Genomic DNA, 22472 nt, shown 5'->3' with positions numbered 1-22472 from the left:
TCCAAGCTATCAGGCAAGGGATATTGTACCAGTTGGTCCTTTATCTGGTTAGAAAGACCTCTTCGGTACTGGTGTCTCAGGGCTGGGTCATTCCACTGGGTATCATGGGCCAACCTCCGAAACTCCGTACAGTAAACCTCAACTGGCCTTCGCCCTTGCTTAAGGATCGAAATCTGAGCCTCGGCTGAGGCCGTCTTGTCAGGGTCATCATACAACATGCCCAGTGCCGTAAAAAAAAGCATCAACACTTTTAAGCGACGGACAGTCAGGCTGCAACCCATATGCCCAGACCTGTGGGTCTCCTTGTAGCAAGGAAATCACTATGCCCACCCGCTGAATCTCCGACCCAGAAGACTGAGGCCTAAGCCGGAAGTATAGCTTGCAGCTCTCCTTGAAACAAAAGAACTGCGAGCGATCTCCAGAAAAACGATCCGGGAGATTTACTTTCGGCTCCTTAACCCCTGCAGGTGCTGCTGCTGCGGGAGCTCCGCCAGCAGCCTGGGAGGTGTGCATTTTAATGGACAAATCATTAAATTGTCGAGTCAGGACCTGCACCTGATCGACCACCTGTTGCAACGTATTTTGAGGGGTATGCTCCATATTCCCACAAAATTTCAACAGGAGTATTAGGTTGCTGAATATGTTATGCACACCAGTGCCTGCAGGAAAGTACTGGTGTCAGAACTGTTATGCACTCCAGTGCCTGCAGGAATGTACTGGTGTTTGAACTGTTATGCAAAACAAATGGACTCACAGACAGACTGGGGAATATGACATAACGTACACAGAAGGTGATAGGGTAACAAAATACACACAAAGTGAACAGAGAAGCCCAGAGGCTAAGGAACTGGGTATCTCCCTTGTATTAGAACTGCTCAGATGGGAAAAGCAAGATGTTGTGTTTTAATACGTAGAGAACCCGAAATGCTGTTGCTAAGGGCAACAGCAAAACCCTAAAGGGTTACCAACGGGTGTGGCAGTAAACTCCTTGGTCAGAGATGGAATGATAGACACAAGGAGAGTCTCCACAATCCTAATTCTCACTTGCAGTGCACAGGTTCAGCTTACTGCCACTAAACTGACCCCTGACACCTAGCACAGTGAGACAGGATTAGACAGGCAAGTCTTAGAATACAGCCGCAAACTTGCTAAGTTCACAGAGTAGTAACAGAACCCCAGCAAGCTAAACGACTGACTCCAGTCTTACTGCTAGGTCTGGATTGGCAGAGTGTAATACCAAATCCCCAGGCCTATTTGCAGTAAGCAACAAACAAATACAAAGCTACACAGTACTGGCAAACTTTCATGAACTGACTAACCAACAAAGATTCAGCAGCATCTGCTTACCCTGAAAAGAGGCCTTATAAAGCAGATGCTGTCCACGCCCCACTCAGACCTCACAGACTGTGAGCACAAAAACCAGCACCGGATCCCCTGCTGTGCACAGAGCCTATAACCACTGCACAGCAAAAGACCCAAACCGGAGTATCAGCTGCGCTCAGGTTACTCCACTAGCACTTGTCTCCCGGTTGCCATGACGACGTGGCAGCACAGGGCAGGAGACCCTAACATAATGTCCCCCAGTTCAGTGCCAGTTACACATGATGTCCCCCAGTACAATGCCAGTTACACATAATGTCCCCAAGTATAGTGCCAGTTACACATAATGTCCCCCAGTACAGTGCCAGTTACACATAATGTCCCCTAGTGCAATGCCAGTTACACATAATGTCTCCCAGTATAGTGCCAGTTACACATAATGTCTCCCAGTACAATGCCAGTTACACATAATGTCCCCCAGTACAATGCCAGTTACACATAGTGTCCCCCAGTATAGTGCCAGTTACACATAATGTCCCCCAGTAAAGTGCCAGTTACACATAATGTCCCCCAGTATATTGTCAGTTACACATAATGTCTCCCAGTATAGTGCCAGTTACACATATTGACCCCATTATAGTGCCAGTTACACATAACGTCCCCCAGTATAGTGCCAGTTACACATAATGTCCCCAGTATAGTGCCCATTGCACATAATGTCCCCCAGTATAGTGCCCATTACACATAATGTCCCTAGTACAGTGCCAGTTACACATACTGTCCCCCAGTACAGTGCCAGTTACACATAATGTCCCCCAGTATATTGCCAGTTACACATCATGTCCTCCAGTACAGTGCCAGTTACACATAATTTCCACCAGTATAGTGCCAGTTACACATAATGTAATATACAGTGCCAGTTACACATAATGTCTCCCAGTATAGTACCAGTTACACACAATGACCCCAGTAAAGTGCCAGTGACACATAATGCACCCAATATAGTGCCAGTTACACATAATGTCCACCAGTACAGTGCCAGTTACACATGTCTCCCAGTATAGTGCCTGTTATGCATAATGTCCCCCAGTATATTGCCAGTTACACATAATGTCTCCCAGTATAGTGCCATTTACACATAATGTCTCCAAGTATAGTGCCATTTACACATAATGTCTCCCAGCATAGTGCCAGTTACATATAATGTCTCACAGTATACAGCCATTTACACATAATATCCCCCAGTATAATGACAGTTACACATAATGTCCCCCCCGTATAGTGCCAGTTACGTATAATCTCCCCAGTATATTGGCATTTACACATAATGTCCCCATTATAGTGCCAGTTACACATAACGTCCCCCAGTATAGTGCCAGTCACACATAATGTGCCCCAGTATAGTGCCCATTGCACATAATGTCCCCCAGTATAGTGCCCATTACACATAATGTCCCCAGTACAGTGCCAGTTACACATACTGTCCCCCAGTACAGTGCCAGTTACACATAATGTCCCCCAGTATATTGCCAGTTACACATAATGTCCTCCAGTACAGTGCCAGTTACACATAATTTCAACCAGTATAGTGCCAGTTACACATAATGTAATATACAGTGCCAGTTACACATAATGTCTCCCAGTATAGTGCCAGTTACACATAATGACCCCAGTAAAGTGCCAGTGACACATAATGCACCCAATATAGTGCCAGTTACACATAATGTCCACCAGTACAGTGCCAGTTACACATGTCTCCCAGTATAGTGCCAGTTATGCATAATGTCCCCCAGTGTATTGGCAGTTACACTTAATATCCCCCAGTACAGTGCCATTTACACATAATGTCTCCCAGTACAGTTGCAGTTACACATAGTGTCTCCCAGCATAGTTCCAGTTACACATACTGTCTCCCAGCATAGTGCCAGTTACACATAATGTCCCCCAGTATAATGCCAGTTACACATAATGTCCCCCAGTATAGTGCCAGTTACACATAATCTCCGCCAGTATATTGCCATTTACACATAATGTAATGTACAGTGCCAGTTACACATAATGTCTCCCAGTATAGTGTCAGTTACACATAATGCCCCCCCCAGTATAGTGCCAGTTACACATAATGCACCCAATATAGTGCCAGTTATACATAATGTCTCCCCGTACAGTGCCAGTTACACATGTCTCCCAGTATAGTGGCAGTTATGCATAATGTCCCCCAGTATATTGCCAGTTACACATAATGTCTCCCAGTATAGTTCCATTTACACATAATGTCTCCAAGTATAGTGCCACTTACACATAATGTCCCCCAGTATAGTGCCAGTTACACATAATGTCCCCAGTATAGTGTCCATTACACATAATTTCCCCCAATATAGTGTCCATTACACATAATGTGTTATGCACACCAGTGCCTGCAGGAAAGTACTGGTGTCAAAACTGTTATGCACTCCAGTGCCTGCAGGAATGTACTGGTGTTTGAACTGTTATGCAAAACAAATGGACTCACAGACAGACTGGGGAATATGACATAACGTACACAGAAGGTGATAGGGTAACAAAATACACACAAAGTGAACAGAGAAGCCCAGAGGCTAAGGAACTGGGTATCTCCCTTGTATTAGAACTGCTCAGATGGGAAAAGCAAGATGTTGTGTTTTAATACGTAGAGAACCCGAAATGCTGTTGCTAAGGGCAACAGCAAAACCCTAAAGGGTTACCAACGGGTGTGGCAGTAAACTCCTTGGTCAGAGATGGAATGATAGACACAAGGAGAGTCTCCACAATCCTAATTCTCACTTGCAGTGCACAGGTTCAGCTTACTGCCACTAAACTGACCCCTGACACCTAGCACAGTGAGACAGGATTAGACAGGCAAGTCTTAGAATACAGCCGCAAACTTGCTAAGTTCACAGAGTAGTAACAGAACCCCAGCAAGCTAAACGACTGACTCCAGTCTTACTGCTAGGTCTGGATTGGCAGAGTGTAATACCAAATCCCCAGGCCTATTTGCAGTAAGCAACAAACAAATACAAAGCTTCACAGTACTGGCAAACTTTCATGAACTGACTAACCAACAAAGATTCAGCAGCATCTGCTTACCCTGAAAAGAGGCCTTATAAAGCAGGTGCTGTCCACGCCCCACTCAGACCTCACAGACTGTGAGCACAAAAACCAGCACCGGATCCCCTGCCGTGCACAGAGCCTATAACCACTGCACAGCAAAAGACCCGAACCGGAGTATCAGCTGCGCTCAGGTTACTCCACTAGCACTTGTCTCCCGGTTGCCATGACGACGTGGCAGCACAGGGCAGGAGACCCTAACATAATGTCCCCCAGTTCAGTGCCAGTTACACATGATGTCCCCCAGTACAATGCCAGTTACACATAATGTCCCCAAGTATAGTGCCAGTTACACATAATGTCCACCAGTACAGTGCCAGTTACACATAATGTCCCCTAGTACAATGCCAGTTACACATAATGTCTCCCAGTATAGTGCCAGTTACACATAATGTCTCCCAGTACAATGCCAGTTACACATAATGTCCCCCAGTACAATGCCAGTTACACATAGTGTCCCCCAGTATAGTGCCAGTTACACATAATGTCCCCCAGTAAAGTGCCAGTTACACATAATGTCCCCCAGTATATTGTCAGTTACACATAATGTCTCCCAGTATAGTGCCAGTTACACATATTGACCCCATTATAGTGCCAGTTACACATAACGTCCCCCAGTATAGTGCCAGTTACACATAATGTCCCCAGTATAGTGCCCATTGCACATAATGTCCCCCAGTATAGTGCCCGTTACACATAATGTCCCCAGTACAGTGCCAGTTACACATACTGTCCCCCAGTACAGTGCCAGTTACACATAATGTCCCCCAGTATATTGCCAGTTACACATCATGTCCTCCAGTACAGTGCCAGTTACACAAAATTTCCACCAGTATAGTGCCAGTTACACATAATGTAATATACAGTGCCAGTTACACATAATGTCTCCCAGTATAGTACCAGTTACACACAATGACCCCAGTAAAGTGCCAGTGACACATAATGCACCCAATATAGAGCCAGTTACACATAATGTCCACCAGTACAGTGCCAGTTACACATGTCTCCCAGTATAGTGCCAGTTATGCATAATGTCCCCCAGTATATTGCCAGTTACACATAATGTCTCCCAGTATAGTGCCATTTACACATAATGTCTCCCAGCATAGTGCCAGTTACATATAATGTCTCACAGTATACAGCCATTTACACATAATATCCCCCAGTATAATGACAGTTACACATCATGTCCCCCCCGTATAGTGCAAGTTACGTATAATCTCCCCAGTATATTGGCATTTACACATAATGTCCCCATTATAGTGCCAGTTACACATAACGTCCCCCAGTATAGTGCCAGTTACACATAATGTCCCCCAGTATAGTGCCCATTGCACATAATGTCCCCCAGTATAGTGCCCATTACACATAATGTCCCCAGTACAGTGCCAGTTACACATACTGTCCCCCAGTACAGTGCCAGTTACACATAATGTCCCCCAGTATATTGCCAGTTACACATAATGTCCTCCAGTACAGTGCCAGTTACACATAATTTCAACCAGTATAGTGCCAGTTACACATAATGTAATATACAGTGCCAGTTACACATAATGTCTCCCAGTATAGTGCCAGTTACACATAATGACCCCAGTAAAGTGCCAGTGACACATAATGCACCCAATATAGTGCCAGTTACACATAATGTCCACCAGTACAGTGCCAGTTACACATGTCTCCCAGTATAGTGCCAGTTATGCATAATGTCCCCCAGTGTATTGGCAGTTACACTTAATATCCCCCAGTACAGTGCCATTTACACATAATGTCTCCCAGTATAGTTGCAGTTACACACAGTGTCTCCCAGCATAGTTCCAGTTACACATACTGTCTCCCAGCATAGTGCCAGTTACACATAATGTCCCCCAGTATAATGCCAGTTACACATAATGTCCCCCAGTATAGTGCCAGTTACACATAATCTCCGCCAGTATATTGCCATTTACACATAATGTAATGTACAGTGCCAGTTACACTTAATGTCTCCCAGTATAGTGTCAGTTACACATAATGCCCCCCCCCAGTATAGTGCCAGTTACACATAATGCACCCAGTATAGTGCCAGTTATACATAATGTCTCCCCGTACAGTGCCAGTTACACATGTCTCCCAGTATAGTGGCAGTTATGCATTATGTCCCCCAGTATATTGCCAGTTACACATAATGTCTCCCAGTATAGTTCCATTTACACATAATGTCTCCAAGTATAGTGCCAGTTACACATAATGTGCCCCAGTATAGTGCCAGTTACACATAATGTCCCCCAGTATAGTGTCCATTACACATAATGTCCCCCAGTATAGTGTCCATTACACATAATGTCCCCCAGTTCAGTGCCAGTTACACATGATGTCCCCCAGTACAATGCCAGTTACACATAATGTCCCCAAGTATAGTGCCAGTTACACATAATGTCCACCAGTACAGTGCCAGTTACACATAATGTCCCATAGTACAATGCCAGTTACACATAATGTCCCCCAGTATAGTGCCAGTTACACATAATGTCTCCCAGTACAATGCCAGTTACACATAATGTCCCCCAGTACAATGCCAGTTACACATAGTGTCCCCCAGTATAGTGCCAGTTACACATAATGTCCCCCAGTAAAGTGCCAGTTACACATACTGTCCCCCAGTATATTGTCAGTTACACATAATGTCTCCCAGTATAGTGCCAGTTACACATATTGACACCATTATAGTGCCAGTTACACATAACGTCCCCCAGTATAGTGCCAGTTACACATAATGTCCCCAGTATAGTGCCCATTGCACATAATGTCCCCCAGTATAGTGCCCATTACACATAATGTCCCCAGTACAGTGCCAGTTACACATACTGTCCCCCAGTACAGTGCCAGTTACACATAATGTCCCCCAGTATATTGCCAGTTACACATCATGTCCTCCAGTACAGTGCCAATTACACATAATTTCCACCAGTATAGTGCCAGTTACACATAATGTAATATACAGTGCCAGTTACACATGTCTCCCAGTATAGTGCCAGTTACACATAATGACCCCAGTAAAGTGCCAGTGACACATAATGCACCCAATATAGTGCCAGTTACACATAATGTCCACCAGTACAGTGCCAGTTACACATGTCTCCCAGTATAGTGCCAGTTATGCATAATGTCCCCCAGTGTATTGGCAGTTACACTTAATGTCCCCCAGTACAGTGCCATTTACACATAATGTCTCCCAGTATAGTTCCAGTTACACATAGTGTCTCCCAGCATAGTTCCAGTTACACATACTGTCTCCCAGCATAGTGCCAGTTACACATAATGTCCCCCAGTATAATGCCAGTTACACATAATGTCCCCCAGTATAGTGCCAGTTACACATAATCTCCACCAGTATATTGCCATTTACACATAATGTAATGTACAGTGCCAGTTACACATAATATCTCCCAGTATAGTGTCAGTTACACATAATGCCCCCAGTATAGTGCCAGTTACACATAATGCACCCAATATAGTGCCAGTTATACATAATGTCTCCCCGTACAGTGCCAGTTACACAAGTCTCCCAGTATAGTGGCAGTTATGCATAATGTCCCCCAGTATATTGCCAGTTACACATAATGTCTCCCAGTATAGTTCCATTTACACATAATGTCTCCAAGTATAGTGCCAGTTACACATAATGTCCCCCAGTATAGTGCCAGTTACACATAATGTCCCCCAGTATAGTGTCCATTACACATAATGTCCCCCAGTTCAGTGCCAGTTACACATGATGTCCCCCAGTACAATGCCAGTTACACATAATGTCCCCAAGTATAGTGCCAGTTACACATAATGTCCCCCAGTACAGTGCCAGTTACACATAATGTCCCCCAGTACAATGCCAGTTACACATAATGTCCCCCAGTATAGTGCCAGTTACACATAATGTCTCCCAGTACAATGCCAGTTACACATAATGTGCCCCAGTACAATGCCAGTTACACATAGTGTCCCCCAGTATAGTGCCAGTTACACATAATGTCCCCCAGTAAAGTGCCAGTTACACATAATGTCCCCCAGTATATTGTCAGTTACACATAATGTCTCCCAGTATAGTGCCAGTTACACATATTGACCCCAGGTAAGTGCCAGTGACACATAATGTCTCCCAGTACAGTGCCAGTTACACATAATGTCTCTCAGTATCGTGCCAGTTACACATAATGTCCCCAATATAGTGCAAGTTACACATAATGTCTCCCAGTAGTGACAGTTACACATGTCTCCCAGTATAGTGCCAGTTATGCATAATGTCCCCCAGTATATTGCCAGTTACACATAATGTCCCTCAGTACAGTGCTAGTTACACATAATGTCCCCCAGTATAGTGTCAGTTACACAGAATTTTACCTATGGAATGCAAAAGAGCCCTATATATATTTACAAGCTTCAAATATCTTAGAGCATTGCCTTTCACTCTTGTGTTTTATAATATATGGTTCTTCTTTTCAGGCATCTTTCCTTGGATATTTTCTATTTAACGGAAGCAGTGAAGTGACAGAGTGTAACCTGGAACTGCCGGGAAGGGATGTGTGCAAATACCGGGATCCCGCCTCTGGGAACACGTGGCAGTGTTTGAGACCACGGAATTTGTCATGTGACTCCTGGGTGTATCACGCCGGTGGTGAATTGCACAAAGTGACAGATCAGCTGGAGGACGCTCTGCTGAGTGAGTGAGTGAGTGAGTGAGTGAGTGAGTGAGTGAGATGTTAGGGATCCCGTCATTTGTTATAACCATAAACAAATAACAAGTTGCCGTGATATGAAATATCAAGCAAAGACACACGCAAACACTAATATTCTGGAGGACACATGATTTACAGGCAGAGGTGGTCACTGGGTGGGAGGGGGCGGCACAGCGGCTTGGGCCGCCATTTTTGGGGCGCAGTCCCGCCAGTGCAGGCGTGGCCAGACCATGCGGGGGACGGGCTGCAGCCCCGAAAATGGCGGCCCATGCCGCTGTGCCGCCCCCTCCCACCCAGTGACCACATGCAGCCGCTGCGACCCGGGGAAGTGACGAGTAACTCCCGGCCAACCGCAAAAAGTTGAAATCTCAAACGGCCGATGTCAGCCGAGATTGATGTCGGCTGACATCAGCAAAAACACGAATCGTAGTAAATGTACCCCATAGTTTGCAGTGCATACAGTATATTGAAAGATTATTTTAATGTCAAAAACCCATTAACCTACCAGTATATTTTTTGATTGTGGGAAGATTCTAGAGTACAAAGAGGAAAGCCATGCAACACAGGGAGAACATACACACTCCACACATACAGTGCCTTGGTGTGAATCAAATCCAAGACCTCAGTGCTGTGAGGTAGCAAGTTGACCATTGTGCCCCTGAGCTTTAATTCTACACATGTTTTGTGTAGTACCCCAGATGCTTATGCTAAAAGAAACTGACAAAATTGTATTAAAACTTACATTTAGTTATTTTGTTGAAAAAAGTGTTATGAAATAATTAAGAAAGTCAAGTGATAAAAAGAAAAGTGTAAATGCAAGTATTAGCATGAAATCAGGAATAAAGTGGTACGATTTGGCTTTCTTAACCCATCAAAACTAAATGTTTTCATGGTGTACTACAAAGACAGACTAAGGAGCATACTGTCAGCAAAGTGCTGTGGGGTGCAACACTACTGTGACTGTCAGACTGCAATGAGCTGTGGGTTGCAGCACTACCATGACTGTGTCAGACTGTCAGTGAAGGGCTGTGGGGTGCAACACTACTGTGACTGTCAGACTGCAATGAGTTGTAGGTTGCAGCACTACCATGACTGTGTCAGACTGTCAGCGAAGGGCTGTGGGATGCAGCACTACCGTGACTGTGTCAGACTGTCAGTGAAGGGCTGTGGGATGCAGCACTACCGTGACTGTGTCAGACTGTCAGTGAAGGGCTGTGGGATGCAGCACTACCGTGACTGTGTCAGACTGTCAGTGAAGGGCTGTGGGATGCAGCACTACCGTGACTGTGTCAGACTGTCAGTGAATGGCGGTGGGGTGCAGCACTAGTGTGACTGTGTCAGTGAAGGGCTGTGGGGTGCAGCACTAGTGTGACTGTGTCAGTGAAGGGCTGTGGGGTGCAGCACTAGTGTGACTGTGTCAGTGAAGGGCTGTGGGGTGCAGCACTAGTGTGACTGTGTCAGTGAAGGGCTGTGGGGTGCAGCACTAGTGTGACTGTGTCAGTGAAGGGCTGTGGGGTGCAGCACTAGTGTGACTGTGTCAGTGAAGGGCTGTGGGGTGCAGCACTAGTGTGACTGTGTCAGTGAAGGGCTGTGGGGTGCAGCACTAGTGTGACTGTGTCAGTGAAGGGCTGTGGGGTGCAGCACTAGTGTGACTGTGTCAGCGAAGGGCTGTGGGCTGTAGCACTAATGTGACTGTCAGACTGTGAAGGGCTGTGGGTTGCAGCACTACCTTGACTGTGTCAGACTGTCAGTGAAGGGCTGTGGGGTGCAGCACTAGTGTGACTGTGTCACTGAAGGGCTGTGGGATGCAGCACTACTATGACTGTCAGACTGCAAAGGGCTGTGGGTTGCAGCACTACCGTGACTGTGTCAGATTGTCAGTGAAGAGCTGTGGGGTGCAGCACTAGTGTGACTGTGTCAGCGAAGGGCTGTAGCACTACTATGACTGTCAGACTGTGAAGGGCTGTGGGTTGCAGCACTACCTTGACTGTGTCAGACTGTCAGTGAAGAGCTGTGGGGTGCAGCACTAGTGTGACTGTTTCAGTAAAGGGCTGTGAGCTGCATCACTAATGTGACAGTTTCAGTGAAGGGACTTGGGCTGCAGCACTATGAGGCATTGTGTTGCGTCTTCATTACAGACACCATGTTAAAAAAATAAAATACATCTGTCAAAAAATAACGTTCATTAGGTGCCAGTGTGCTAGCGTTACTAGCAGCGCTCTGAATCGCAATGTGTAAAAAAAGAAAATATGGATAAGGATCAGTCAATCCATATCCATATCTAACCCAGTACTAGAGCTGTGGCTGCTTCTAGTCATGATAGTACTTCAACATCGACTAAATGTGGACCAGGTGACAAAAAGTTTAAGAAATGGCACCTGAATATAAATATTTCACAATGTTAAAGAAAACATCACCTCTAATAATAGAGGGAACGTTTACTGACAAATAACATAAAATTGCCAACATGCCATAAACCACACGTTGTGGCAAGGGAAGGCTCAGGCCATGGCATTCGTTTGCGAGTGGTGGTCCTGCTAGTGCTACTGCTGTTTCATGCACTCGAAGAATGTCTATTGTGTAATCCAGGGCCAAACACAAACAAGCATCTACTTCTGTAACCTTCCGGCTCTGAGTCTAGTTGAGGTGTCAACTTTAAAACAGTCAAGTCAGTAGCCAAAAAAAGAACACTAAGGTTGAAGAACAAACTATGTGTTTACAAATCCTTGGAGAATCTCTAGGAGTGTCCACGTTCGCTATGTATAAGTCTGACATTTTTTACATTTTACTCATAAAGAAGCCTCCACCATGTCTGTAACCTCTGAAAATGTGGAGATGAGCAGTACAAATAAAGATGGTGACATAGAAATTGTGGATGCTTCTGTGGAAGTGCAACTTGAAGAGGGGGAAATTTGTGTATCTGATGCTGATGAGGCTATTGATGATGAGAATAGTGATGATGATGATGATGATGATGATGAGGATGTTTGTGTCAAAGCAAGTCAGCAACCATGCTGGCAGGGCATTTTCAAAGTACTTGCCAAAGAGTAGCACCCGAACTTACAGTGGTCAGGGCAGGGACAGAGAAATCTTTGATCAGATCATGCAACAAAGTCAGGCCTTGTACAACCTGGGAACCTACTGTAGCAGGATCATTATGAAGCTTATTTGCCTCAAGTAATGATGACTCTTGCATTATAACAGAAAAGGCTCCAGTTGGATCCAGAGTAGGGCTCTCTTATAGGTCATTTCTGAAATACTGGAATGAACAAGCATTTTAGGTAGGTAGTAGTGGGTGGATCTCAGTGGGTGGTAGCCAGGCAGAACATATTGACTAGACAATCTCAAATGTGCTGAGGTGGCAGTAATAAAGTAAAGATGGCCAGGGGTATATTGTTACAGCGCTAATGTAGATACTGCATAGAGACTCAATGGATGTGGTTTCATAAATAGTGTCCCAAGATAATTGGATGTGAGGGATGAATTGGAAGGGTTAGAGATGCAATTACATTTTAACCTTTAGACCTGTTAGTTTCCATTTATGCATCAGACAGATTTCAGTCGGTGTAATCAGTGATTTCCTTCCCGCAGCCCTGTCACTGACCAGATTATCTCTGGTAAAGTTTCTCCAATCAAGGTCATCTCAGAAAACAGCTCATTGAGTAAGTTGGCTTCAGTGCAATATACTTTCATTGACTCTATGGGTGGGTGATTCAATTAGGTGTGACCGAGCGAGTTGTCCAAATAGTTTGTAAAAATGATTGATATTGTCTGATTCAATGAATATGAGATTCCTGGATTTCTGATTACTACAACCAGTAGGTCAGACCCTGTGGCTTTCAGACAAACTCTCTTATGAAGGTAACTGGATAAAACAGTGTACCCATCTAGAAGAGATTTGTTAACACCAGCTGGTCCCTCTGGGAGATGCTGGAGGTCCAAACCCAGCCTGAAAGTGAAGTGTATCACTAGTGGTCCATAATGAAGTGGTTTACCACAAATCACTTCCTAGTGCCCTCAGTGAGCACACCTCTCTGGGGAAGTGGGCAGATCTTGCAGGTTGGCATACTCTTTTAGGAGATCAGGACATTCCAGGAATGTAACCAAAGTGTGGTTAACAGCCCCATTAGTGGTCTTTGTAAATACGAGATTATGATGCAACAGCATATATCATATGGTGAGATGTTGAATAACAGAGTTTAACCATTTTTTATCTATTGCTCACCGCATTGTCTTGCAGAACTTACTTCCAAGCTCTCGGCCTGCAGACCTGGCCAGGAACCTACACAGCCTTCTGGCTTTTACTATGGTGACAACTGGAGATCCCTTACATGTATAGCGCGCCATTTTCCTCGGCCGTCCGATGCTCTTGCCTGTCTGAAGGGGAAGGACATCCACATGTCTGGAGACTCTACTCTGCGCCAGTGGTTTGAGTATTTGGAGAGTTTCATTCCCAGTAAGATGTCCACTTTGCTTTCTACAGAAATTCATTGACAATCTATGGGGCAGGTTCTTCTGTAGAGACCTCTACTTGTCTGTGTGTTTGTTGTTAGAAACTGGATTGGAATTCAAGCATGAATAAGATCTTAGGCCAAGTGTGTTATCCCGCACAGGACAAAAAGAAATATTGAACATCTGTATTGAAACCAGCATCACGCATGATATATAGCAAATGCTCTATAGATTTATCAAATTTGCTGGAGATGCTCCCAGTAATCGAATACCAAGTACTCAGACAAATGTGGATCGGGAAACTAATCAAAGAAGTTGATCCCTTTGTGGGACACTCTTTTTGTGTGATAGCGTTTCTTAATTTTAATATAATGTAACTTTTGTTATCTTTTTCTCAAAAATAATAGAGTTATCCAGACTGAGATAAATTGCATATAACACACTGCCTACTGGTATCCAGATGACAGGTTGACCTTAATTAGAACGATAGACGATAAGGTGGCCATTAGTGGTCAAAATACATTACGTCGACATAGACAAAAGGTTGATGTGGTCATTAGATAGACATGTAAAAGGTCGACAGTGCTTATAGCTGATAGGTACAAAAGGTCAACAGGTGCAAATGGTTGACACATATGGCTGACACACAAATGATCGACACAGGTCTTTTTTTCTTTCCTTCTTTAAAAAAATGTAATACTCAACCATCCTCGTGGACTACGATAAGGAATAGTAACCTGTGCCGAGAACAGCGGTATCAGAGTTAGACACCTTGCCAAAAGCATGGCCAGCGAATCAAGCCAAGTGAGGGTACACGGTACGCTAATTGGGGTTACCTGTACTCTTACGAAGAAAATAACACCAAATAATGAAAAATAATCTTGTTTCGACCTGTTATGTGTCGACCATTTGCCGTGTCGACCTTTTCCATTGTAAACCTTTTGTCCCTGTCGGCTTTTTGACCATGTCGACCTATCACATGTCGACCTTTTCATCATGTCAACCTTTGCCATGTCAACCAATAGTGGCTGACCTAATGACTGTCAACTAGGGATGGCAATTGACCACCAATGATTCCTAATCATCGATGGTTTATGGCCGATGTTGAATGCTTTTGCCATTGATGAGAGAGAACCAGATGGTTTCCCTCCATCGATGGCACTGCACAAACTAACATTTTTGAAATTTTTTTGCAAGGTGCCAGAGCTCTGAGCATAGCTCCGTCCCAACCCCTTCAAAGCTCCCCCCCAGGGCTGTGATTGGCCCGCGGGACATTAACTGAAATAACATGGATGACCATCGATGAGTGAAACCATCAATGGTCTCCCATAACATAGTTGGTGACCATTGAAGGCCTTTAACAGTTTTGCCATCGATGGCAACCATCCTTACAAGACATTCTTACTGTCAACCTAAATAGGGTCAACACTGCAATCCATACCCCTGCCTACCCTGCCTATCCTCTCACTTCAGAGTGACTATATTATTTTTTATATTATCACCACAAGACAAATTGCAAAGTCTATATAGATTTAATTACATAAGGGGTGACTGAGTCATCATGGTATATTTTATCTCAGTCCGGATACATCATTATGTTTAAGGGAAAGATAATAAAAGTTATGTTTTATTAAAATTTATAAACGCTATCACGCAAAAAGAGTGCCCCACATAGGGATCAACTTCTTTGATTGGTTTCTCAATCCACATTCAATTCCTGGGAGCACCTTTAGCAAATTTGATAAATCTATGGAGCATTTGCCATATATCATGCATGACATGCTAGTCTTAATTATGGCCCTCATTCTGAGTTGATCGCAGCAGCAAGAAAGTTAGCAATTGGGCAAAACCATGGCCCTCATTCCGAGTTGTTCGCTCGGTATTTTTCATCGCATCGCAGTGAGAATTCTCTTAGTGCGCATGCGTAATGTTCGCACTGCGCATGCGTCAAGTAACTTTACTAAGAAGAAAGTAATTTTACTCACGGCTTTTTCGTCGCACCGGAGAACGCATTGTGATTGACAGGAAATGGGTGTTACTGGGCGGATGTACGGCGTTTTAGGGGCGTGTGGCTGAAAACGCTACCGTTTCCGGAAAAAACGCAGGCGTGTCTGGAGAAACGGTGGGAGTGCTTGGCCGAACGCTGGGTGTGTTTATGACGTCAGCCGGGACCGAAAAGCACTGAATTGATCGCACAGGCAGAGTAAGTCTGGAGTTACTCAGAAACTGCTAACTCGGTTTTGATCGCAATATTGCGAATACATCGGTCGCACATTTAAGAAGTTTAGATTCACTCCCAGTAGGCGGCGGCTTAGCGTGTGTAACTCTGCTATAATCGCCTTGCGAGCGAACAACTCGGAATGAGGGCCCATGTGCACTGCAGGAGGGGTAGATATAACATGTGTAGAGAGAGTTAAATTTGTGTGGGGTGTGTTCAATCTGCAATCTAATTTGCAGTGTAAAAATAAAGCAGCCAGTATTTACCCTGCACAGAAACAAAATAACCCACCCAAATCTAACTCTCTCTGCACATGATATATCTGCTTCCCCTGCAGTGCACATGGTTTTGCCCAATTGCTAACTTTCTTGCTGCTGCGATCAACTCAGAATGAGGGCCATAGGCCCTCATTCCGAGTTGTTCGCTCGCAAGGCGATTTCAGCAGAGTTACACACGCTAAGCCGCCGCCTACTGGGAGTGAATCTAAACTTCTTAAATGTGCGACCGATGTATGCGCAATTTTGCGATCAAAAACGAGTTAGCAGTTTTAGAGTAACTCCAGACTTACTCTGCCTGTGCGATCAATTCAGTGCTTTTCGGTCCCGGCTGACGTCATAAACACACCCAGCGTTCGCCCAAGCACTCCCACCGTTTCTCCGGACACGCCTGCGTTTTTCCCGGAAACGGTAGCGTTTCCAGCCACACGCCCCTAAAACGCCGTGTTTCCGCCCAGTAACACCCATTTCCTGTCAATCACAATGCGATCGCCGGAGCGATGAAAAAGCCGTGAGTAAACTTACTTTCTTCTTAGTAAAGTTACTTGGCGCATGCGCAGTGCGAACATTACGCATGCGCACTAAGAGAATTCACACTGCGATGCGATGAAAAATACCGAGCGAACAACTCGGAATGACCCCCATAGATATTACATTTTCTTGTTGCCCTGTGCAGAATAACATACTTGGGCCCTCATTCCGAGTTGTTCGCTCGCAAGGCGATTTCAGCAGAGTTACACACGCTAAGCCGCCGCCTACTGGGAGTGAATCTAAACTTCTTAAATGTGCGACCGATGTATGCGCAATATTGCGATCAAAACCGAGTTAGCAGTTTTAGAGTAACTCCAGACTTACTCTGCCTGTGCGATCAATTCAGTGCTTTTCGGTCCCGGCTGACGTCATAAACATACCCAGCGTTCGGCCAAGCACTCCCACCGTTTCTCCAGACACGCCTGCGTTTTTTCCGGAAACGGTAGCGTTTCCAGCCACACGCCCCTAAAACGCCGTACATCCGCCCAGTAACACCCATTTCCTGTCAATCACAATGCGATCGCCGGAGCGATGAAAAAGCCGTGAGTAAAAATACTTTCTTCGTAGTAAAGTTACTTGGCGCATGCGCTGTGCGAACATTACGCATGCGCACTTAGAGAATTCTCACTGCGATGCGATGAAAAATACCGAGCGAACAACTCGGAATGAGGGCCTTGGCCTGGGATATTCTTTACTCAGTTCCTTATCTCTAGCACGGACACCAATATTTGAGTGAAGTTGCTGCTCCCTGCACAACTTGTGGTTATACAGTATTATTGTTTTTAAATTGTTTTTAAATGGTCACATTTTCTAACCATAAGCTTGGGAATTTGTTCACCCATGGTAAGTTCAGTATATATTCTTTTTACTAATCTATCTCAAGCAACTCCGTAATTTTCTCACCCTCTAACTTTCTTACAAATCGCACAAACACTCTATGGGGCGTCCGTGTGGGTCTTTTGCCGCTGAAGCATGCTAATATCAGTACAAGCCCTTCCTCGCTGAACTTTCTTGAGTCTGAATGTGCAAGGTGTGTGACACTCACTTTAAGCCTCTTTAGGCACAACCAGCAGACGCACCAGCATAACTTGGAGCAGCTCCATGCTAGGTACAGAATTCCCGCCAGAGTACGGCCTCCAATGTCAGCGATTAGGCATCTCAGTTCGCAGTCAGTTCTGCGAACTGTGACACTTCCATAAAACGCCCATAAGACTGTACATCTCTGACTGACGTCCCAGTCTCCTTCCACAAACCATGCGTGTTGATTGCAACTGTGACCATCACACAGTTTGGCGAATGCGCCGTAAGAGTTTTATAGACCATAGTTTCATGCATGAAGAGCCCACTGGGGAATGCAATGGTAGGGTCCTTTGAAATACTGGGGGTCATTCCGAGTTGATCGCTCTCTGCCGTTTTTTTCGCAGCGCCGCAAATAGGTTACTACTGCGCATGTGTATGCACCACAATGCGCAGGGGCGTCGTACGGGTACAAAGCGAATCGTTGTTGGGTGATGGATTTAACGAAGAATCCATTCGCACAGCCGATCGCAAGTAGATTCACAGGAAGAAGGCATTTATGGGTGTCAACTGACCGTTTTCTGGGAGTGTTTGGAAAAAAGCAAGCGTGTCCAGGCGTTTACAGGGCGGGTATCTGACGTCAATTCCGGGACCAAAACTGATAGCAAGGGCTGAGTAAGTAGAGAGCTACCCAGAAACTGTAAAAAAAATTTTTGTCCCGCTCGGCTGCACACGCGTTCGCACACTTGCAAAGCGAAAATACACTCCCCCGTGGGCGGCGACTATGCGTTTGCACGGCTGCTAAGAGTAGCTAGCGAGCGATCAACTCGGAATGACCCCCAGTGTGTATGAATGGGCATGACTGCTTCACAGAGAGATGTGGTCAGCTATTAGAGAGGGTGAATAAAACAAGGAATCACTGTCCTGCATGTGCTTTATGGAGGGGATGGGGCAGTTCCCTCAGGCAGTGAGACCCACCTGTATATTGGTGGCCTAGTCTGACCCTGTACATACCAAGTAATACTTCCACCTGGTTCAAAATACTGTGACTATATACTTCCCAATAAACGTATGAATGCAGTCACCTATGTTGAAACACCCTATTAATCAATTGATTAGTTCTACCCAGGTGATTGCAATCATACATAAAGTGGGAAGCACAGGTGCACAGCATTTTGTAATGCATCTGGTGGAAGGGACCATGGGGGTCAATCCGACCCATTCACACGCTGCAGTTTGTCGCAGTGGTGCGAACAGGTCGGAACTGCGCATAGCCGTCACCAGGCAATGATGCCGCCAGCGGAAAAAGTGATCGCAGCGGCGATCACAAGAAGACTGACAGGAGGGAGGCGTTCCGGGGCGTCAACTGACAGTTTTCCAGACGCGATAAGGTGGATCCGTCATTGGCCCTCATTCCGAGTTGATCGCACGTAGAAACTTTTTCCTGCTCGAGCGATCAACTTGACGTCGCCTATGGGGGGAGTGTATTTTAGCATAGCAGGGCTGCGCTCGCTTGTGCAGCCCTGCTATGCTAAAAAAGTTTCCTGCAAAACAAGACCAGGGTCAGACATACTTACCCTGTGCGACGGATCCAGCGACGAAGGTCCCGGGATTGACGTCAGACATCCACCCTCCAAACGCCTGGACACGCCTGCGTTCGCCTCACCACACTTGCAAAATGGTCAGTTGATGCCCCGGAACGCCCCCCGCCTGTCAGTCTTCTTGCGATCGCCGCTGCGATCACTTTTTCCGCTGGTGGCGTCGCCGGGCAATGACACGCATGCGCAATGCGTCCGCTGCGCATGCACAGTTCTGACCCGTTCGCACCGCTGTGACAAACTGCAACATACGAACGGGTCAGAATGACCCCCTATGTTGGAAGTTTTGCACATATAATATTTCTAGTAAAGATGCATTTAATCTTTTTTTATAGTATGTTAATTAAACCCATCACCAATTTCCATGTTAAAGAGCTCCAATGGAGACCAGTTGGAGAAGTGGCAGAATACAGATTGGAAAGTAGTAGCGTTACAAATTGATTGACTACCTCTAAAATGGTCGAGTTGCAATAAATATATTTTTCTTCTTAGGTCTCAAGATGATAGACTTGCATGGTTTTAAGACTGGACCTCTGCTAGCTGTGGATGCTAATGCTGGTCTGGCCATTCGATGGAGGTTTCATGGACTTCCAATAAGGTCTCGCAAGACTTTGGTTTCTAACATTCATTACGAGTCAATCGAATTGGCTGGGATTGGTGGGGGCCCTGATACTGTTGTTTTGGTGAACCTATGGGCTCACTTCACCACTTTCCCTGTAAGAGTCTATTTAGAAAGGTTGAAACAGATCCATCAAGCAATTCAATCTTTACTTTTCCGCAGCCCTCAGACCACTGTGATAATTAAATCAGCCAACACAGGTCGTAAGACAGTTCATGCCAGTGACTGGCTGTCTCTTCAGTTGGACACATTAATGAGGGCAGCCTTTAAGGGAATGGCTGTCACTTTCCTGGATGCCTGGGACATGACCTCCTGCCACTATCTCCCTGACAGCACACACCCGAGGCCACCAGTCATCAGGAATGAGGTGGACCTCATGTTGTCCTACATATGTCCACAATGAGGTACAAGACACTTCTCAGTTACTGTACAGGCCAACAAATACTGCATCCTGTGTATGGTGTGGACATTTGCTGACCATAGGAAAATAACCATATAAATATAAATAATATAAAGACTGGCATCTTAGTACCACTCGCACTTCCATTATTGCTGAAGGCATCTTATCTCAGAACATTCTCAATAAATTAACTTGGATAAAGTGTTTCACGACTGTTTTACAAATTTTTTTTTTTTTTTTAGAAAACTATTTGATTATTGTGTATTTGCAGTTTAATTATAGTTTTAGTACTATAAGGTTAAATATCTAAAAAAAAACCTGAGGGGTCTATCTACTATGCCTTGGATGGAGATAAAGTGGACTTCCATGTCACAGGCTGGGTTTGAAAAATGGCAGTTAGGAGCTGATTGGCTGGTACTTTATCTCCGTCCACTTTATCTCCATCCAAGGCTTAGTAAATTGACTTCTAAGTAAAAAAAAACTATGAGGCAATACCTAAATCATGTTTTTAGATACTGTACATCAGTACAGCATATATGATGGAACATTTATTGGCAAGTGTTTTTTTATTTTATTTTTTAATACAGATTAGGAGATGGGTAAATGGAACTCTCATTGTAATACCATAAGTGTACAACTATGATCTCTAATTTGAAGATACCTGAAAGTTGTGACCACTTGAGTTACCATAACGTACTCATACTCTGCCACCTTGTCCTCTCATTGTTTAGCAGTGGTTTTACCGATTTGTCTTGAGGTTTCATTTTACAGTCATTAACCTGCCTACTGATGCTACAGTACTTGGACCTCAGACACCCAATGTGTGGTAAGTGCCCACTGAGCACCATGTATTGCAGAGTAGTTGCTGCCATGGGCGTGTTACGTTCCTGGTGCACAGAACAAGAGAGATGTTGCGTAGTGAGTCCAGAGCACCAGAAGGTGACGCTGAAATAAGGTGTGGTATGGAAATAGCCCCTAGCAGCCTACCTCTATTGTTTCACCCGTGTTGTCAGTTCACGCCTGCGTGACTATGGTTTCTTGGGTCCACGGCAGCCGCGTTTGAAGGGCGGATTAGGTCTGCCCAACTCCGATGCCCCCAGGCAGAATCCCAAACGACAGACCGGTGGACACCAAGAAGCCAGATATTCGACCAGGCACAGACAAAGCCACAGGACTTCTGGACAGGAATGCTTCACGGCAGGACACGGGATCAGACACTGGAACAGACACTGGCGAAGAACTCAAGAACTATCACCGGCGTCTGTGTATTGCACTGAGCCAGAATATAACAGAGAGCCCTAATTAATTATGTCGTGCAGCTGCCCTGTTGCATGACTCCAAACTGACAAGAAGCAATTAGCAGACAGGTGAGGCCAAACACATGGAAACAGGCTGCAATTACACAGACTCACCACCGACAGCAAACAAGAATCTTCTAAACCAGAGCAAAGGGTAATCCTGGCCTGCAAGAGAACTATAAACAAAAAATACGGAAAACAGGAATGAACCACTACCTGTGGTTCATAACAGTACCCTCTCATTAAGGGTGAGCTCCGAACACCCCATGACACCCACGGGGAACAGAAACAGAAGTATAACATAAAATACATAACCAAAATGCAAAACAGGAATGAGCCACAGCCGTGGCTCATAACAGGGCGAGCTCCTTCACTGGCATCTGGAAGGAACTGCCCAGTGTGTGTTCTATGTATCTCTTATACTGTAGCACTTCATTGGCTGGTTCCTCTTGATCACTTACATACAGTAGTATATGGACTGCAAGGTAGCAGGCAGAGTGATGACACAGAGGCTGGGTTCAATACAAGACAAGCCAGGGAATGTATTCAAGTTTTATCTTCTCTGTAGGTCACAGGAATACGGTACATAACAGCATTATGCAGGATCTTGTCAAAATAATAGTTTTTATTGATCATATATAACCCGCTGCAGGAGACATCTTGTGCAAATAGCCATCTGATTAAGCCTTGGCTTGCTTAGAATGGCCAGGCTGTTCAGGCTTCCGGGGCCTGAGGGGTCTACTTACATACTAAGCCTTGGATGGAGATAATATGGACGGGATAAAGTAGCAGCCAATCAGCTCCTAACTGCCATGTCACAGGCTGGGTTTGAAAAATGACAGGTGCCAATTGGCTGGTACTTTATCTCCGCCCACTTTATCTCCTTAAAAGGCTTAGTAAATAGACCCC

The 22472-nt window shown here is 45.1% G+C and overlaps 1 protein-coding gene across 1 annotated transcript in view; it reads left to right on the top strand.

Moving 5' to 3' along the window:
• Positions 1-20474, top strand: part of LOC134936018 (NXPE family member 3-like) — a 108619-nt gene extending 88145 nt beyond the window's left edge. The window contains exons 3-6 of the mRNA XM_063930917.1: positions 8923-9143; positions 12747-12817; positions 13396-13611; positions 19739-20474. Coding sequence (XP_063786987.1) covers positions 8923-9143; positions 12747-12817; positions 13396-13611; positions 19739-20268 — 1038 coding nt within the window. The 3' untranslated portion in view covers positions 20269-20474. The remainder of the gene's footprint in view (positions 1-8922; positions 9144-12746; positions 12818-13395; positions 13612-19738) is intronic.
• The last annotated feature ends 1998 nt before the right edge of the window (positions 20475-22472 follow it).

This window comes from Pseudophryne corroboree, chromosome 6, assembly GCF_028390025.1.
Source record: "Pseudophryne corroboree isolate aPseCor3 chromosome 6, aPseCor3.hap2, whole genome shotgun sequence".
Classification (NCBI taxonomy): domain Eukaryota; kingdom Metazoa; phylum Chordata; class Amphibia; order Anura; family Myobatrachidae; genus Pseudophryne; species Pseudophryne corroboree.
Note: the sequence above shows the minus strand (reverse complement) of the source record. Positions and strands in the feature narration are given on the sequence as shown.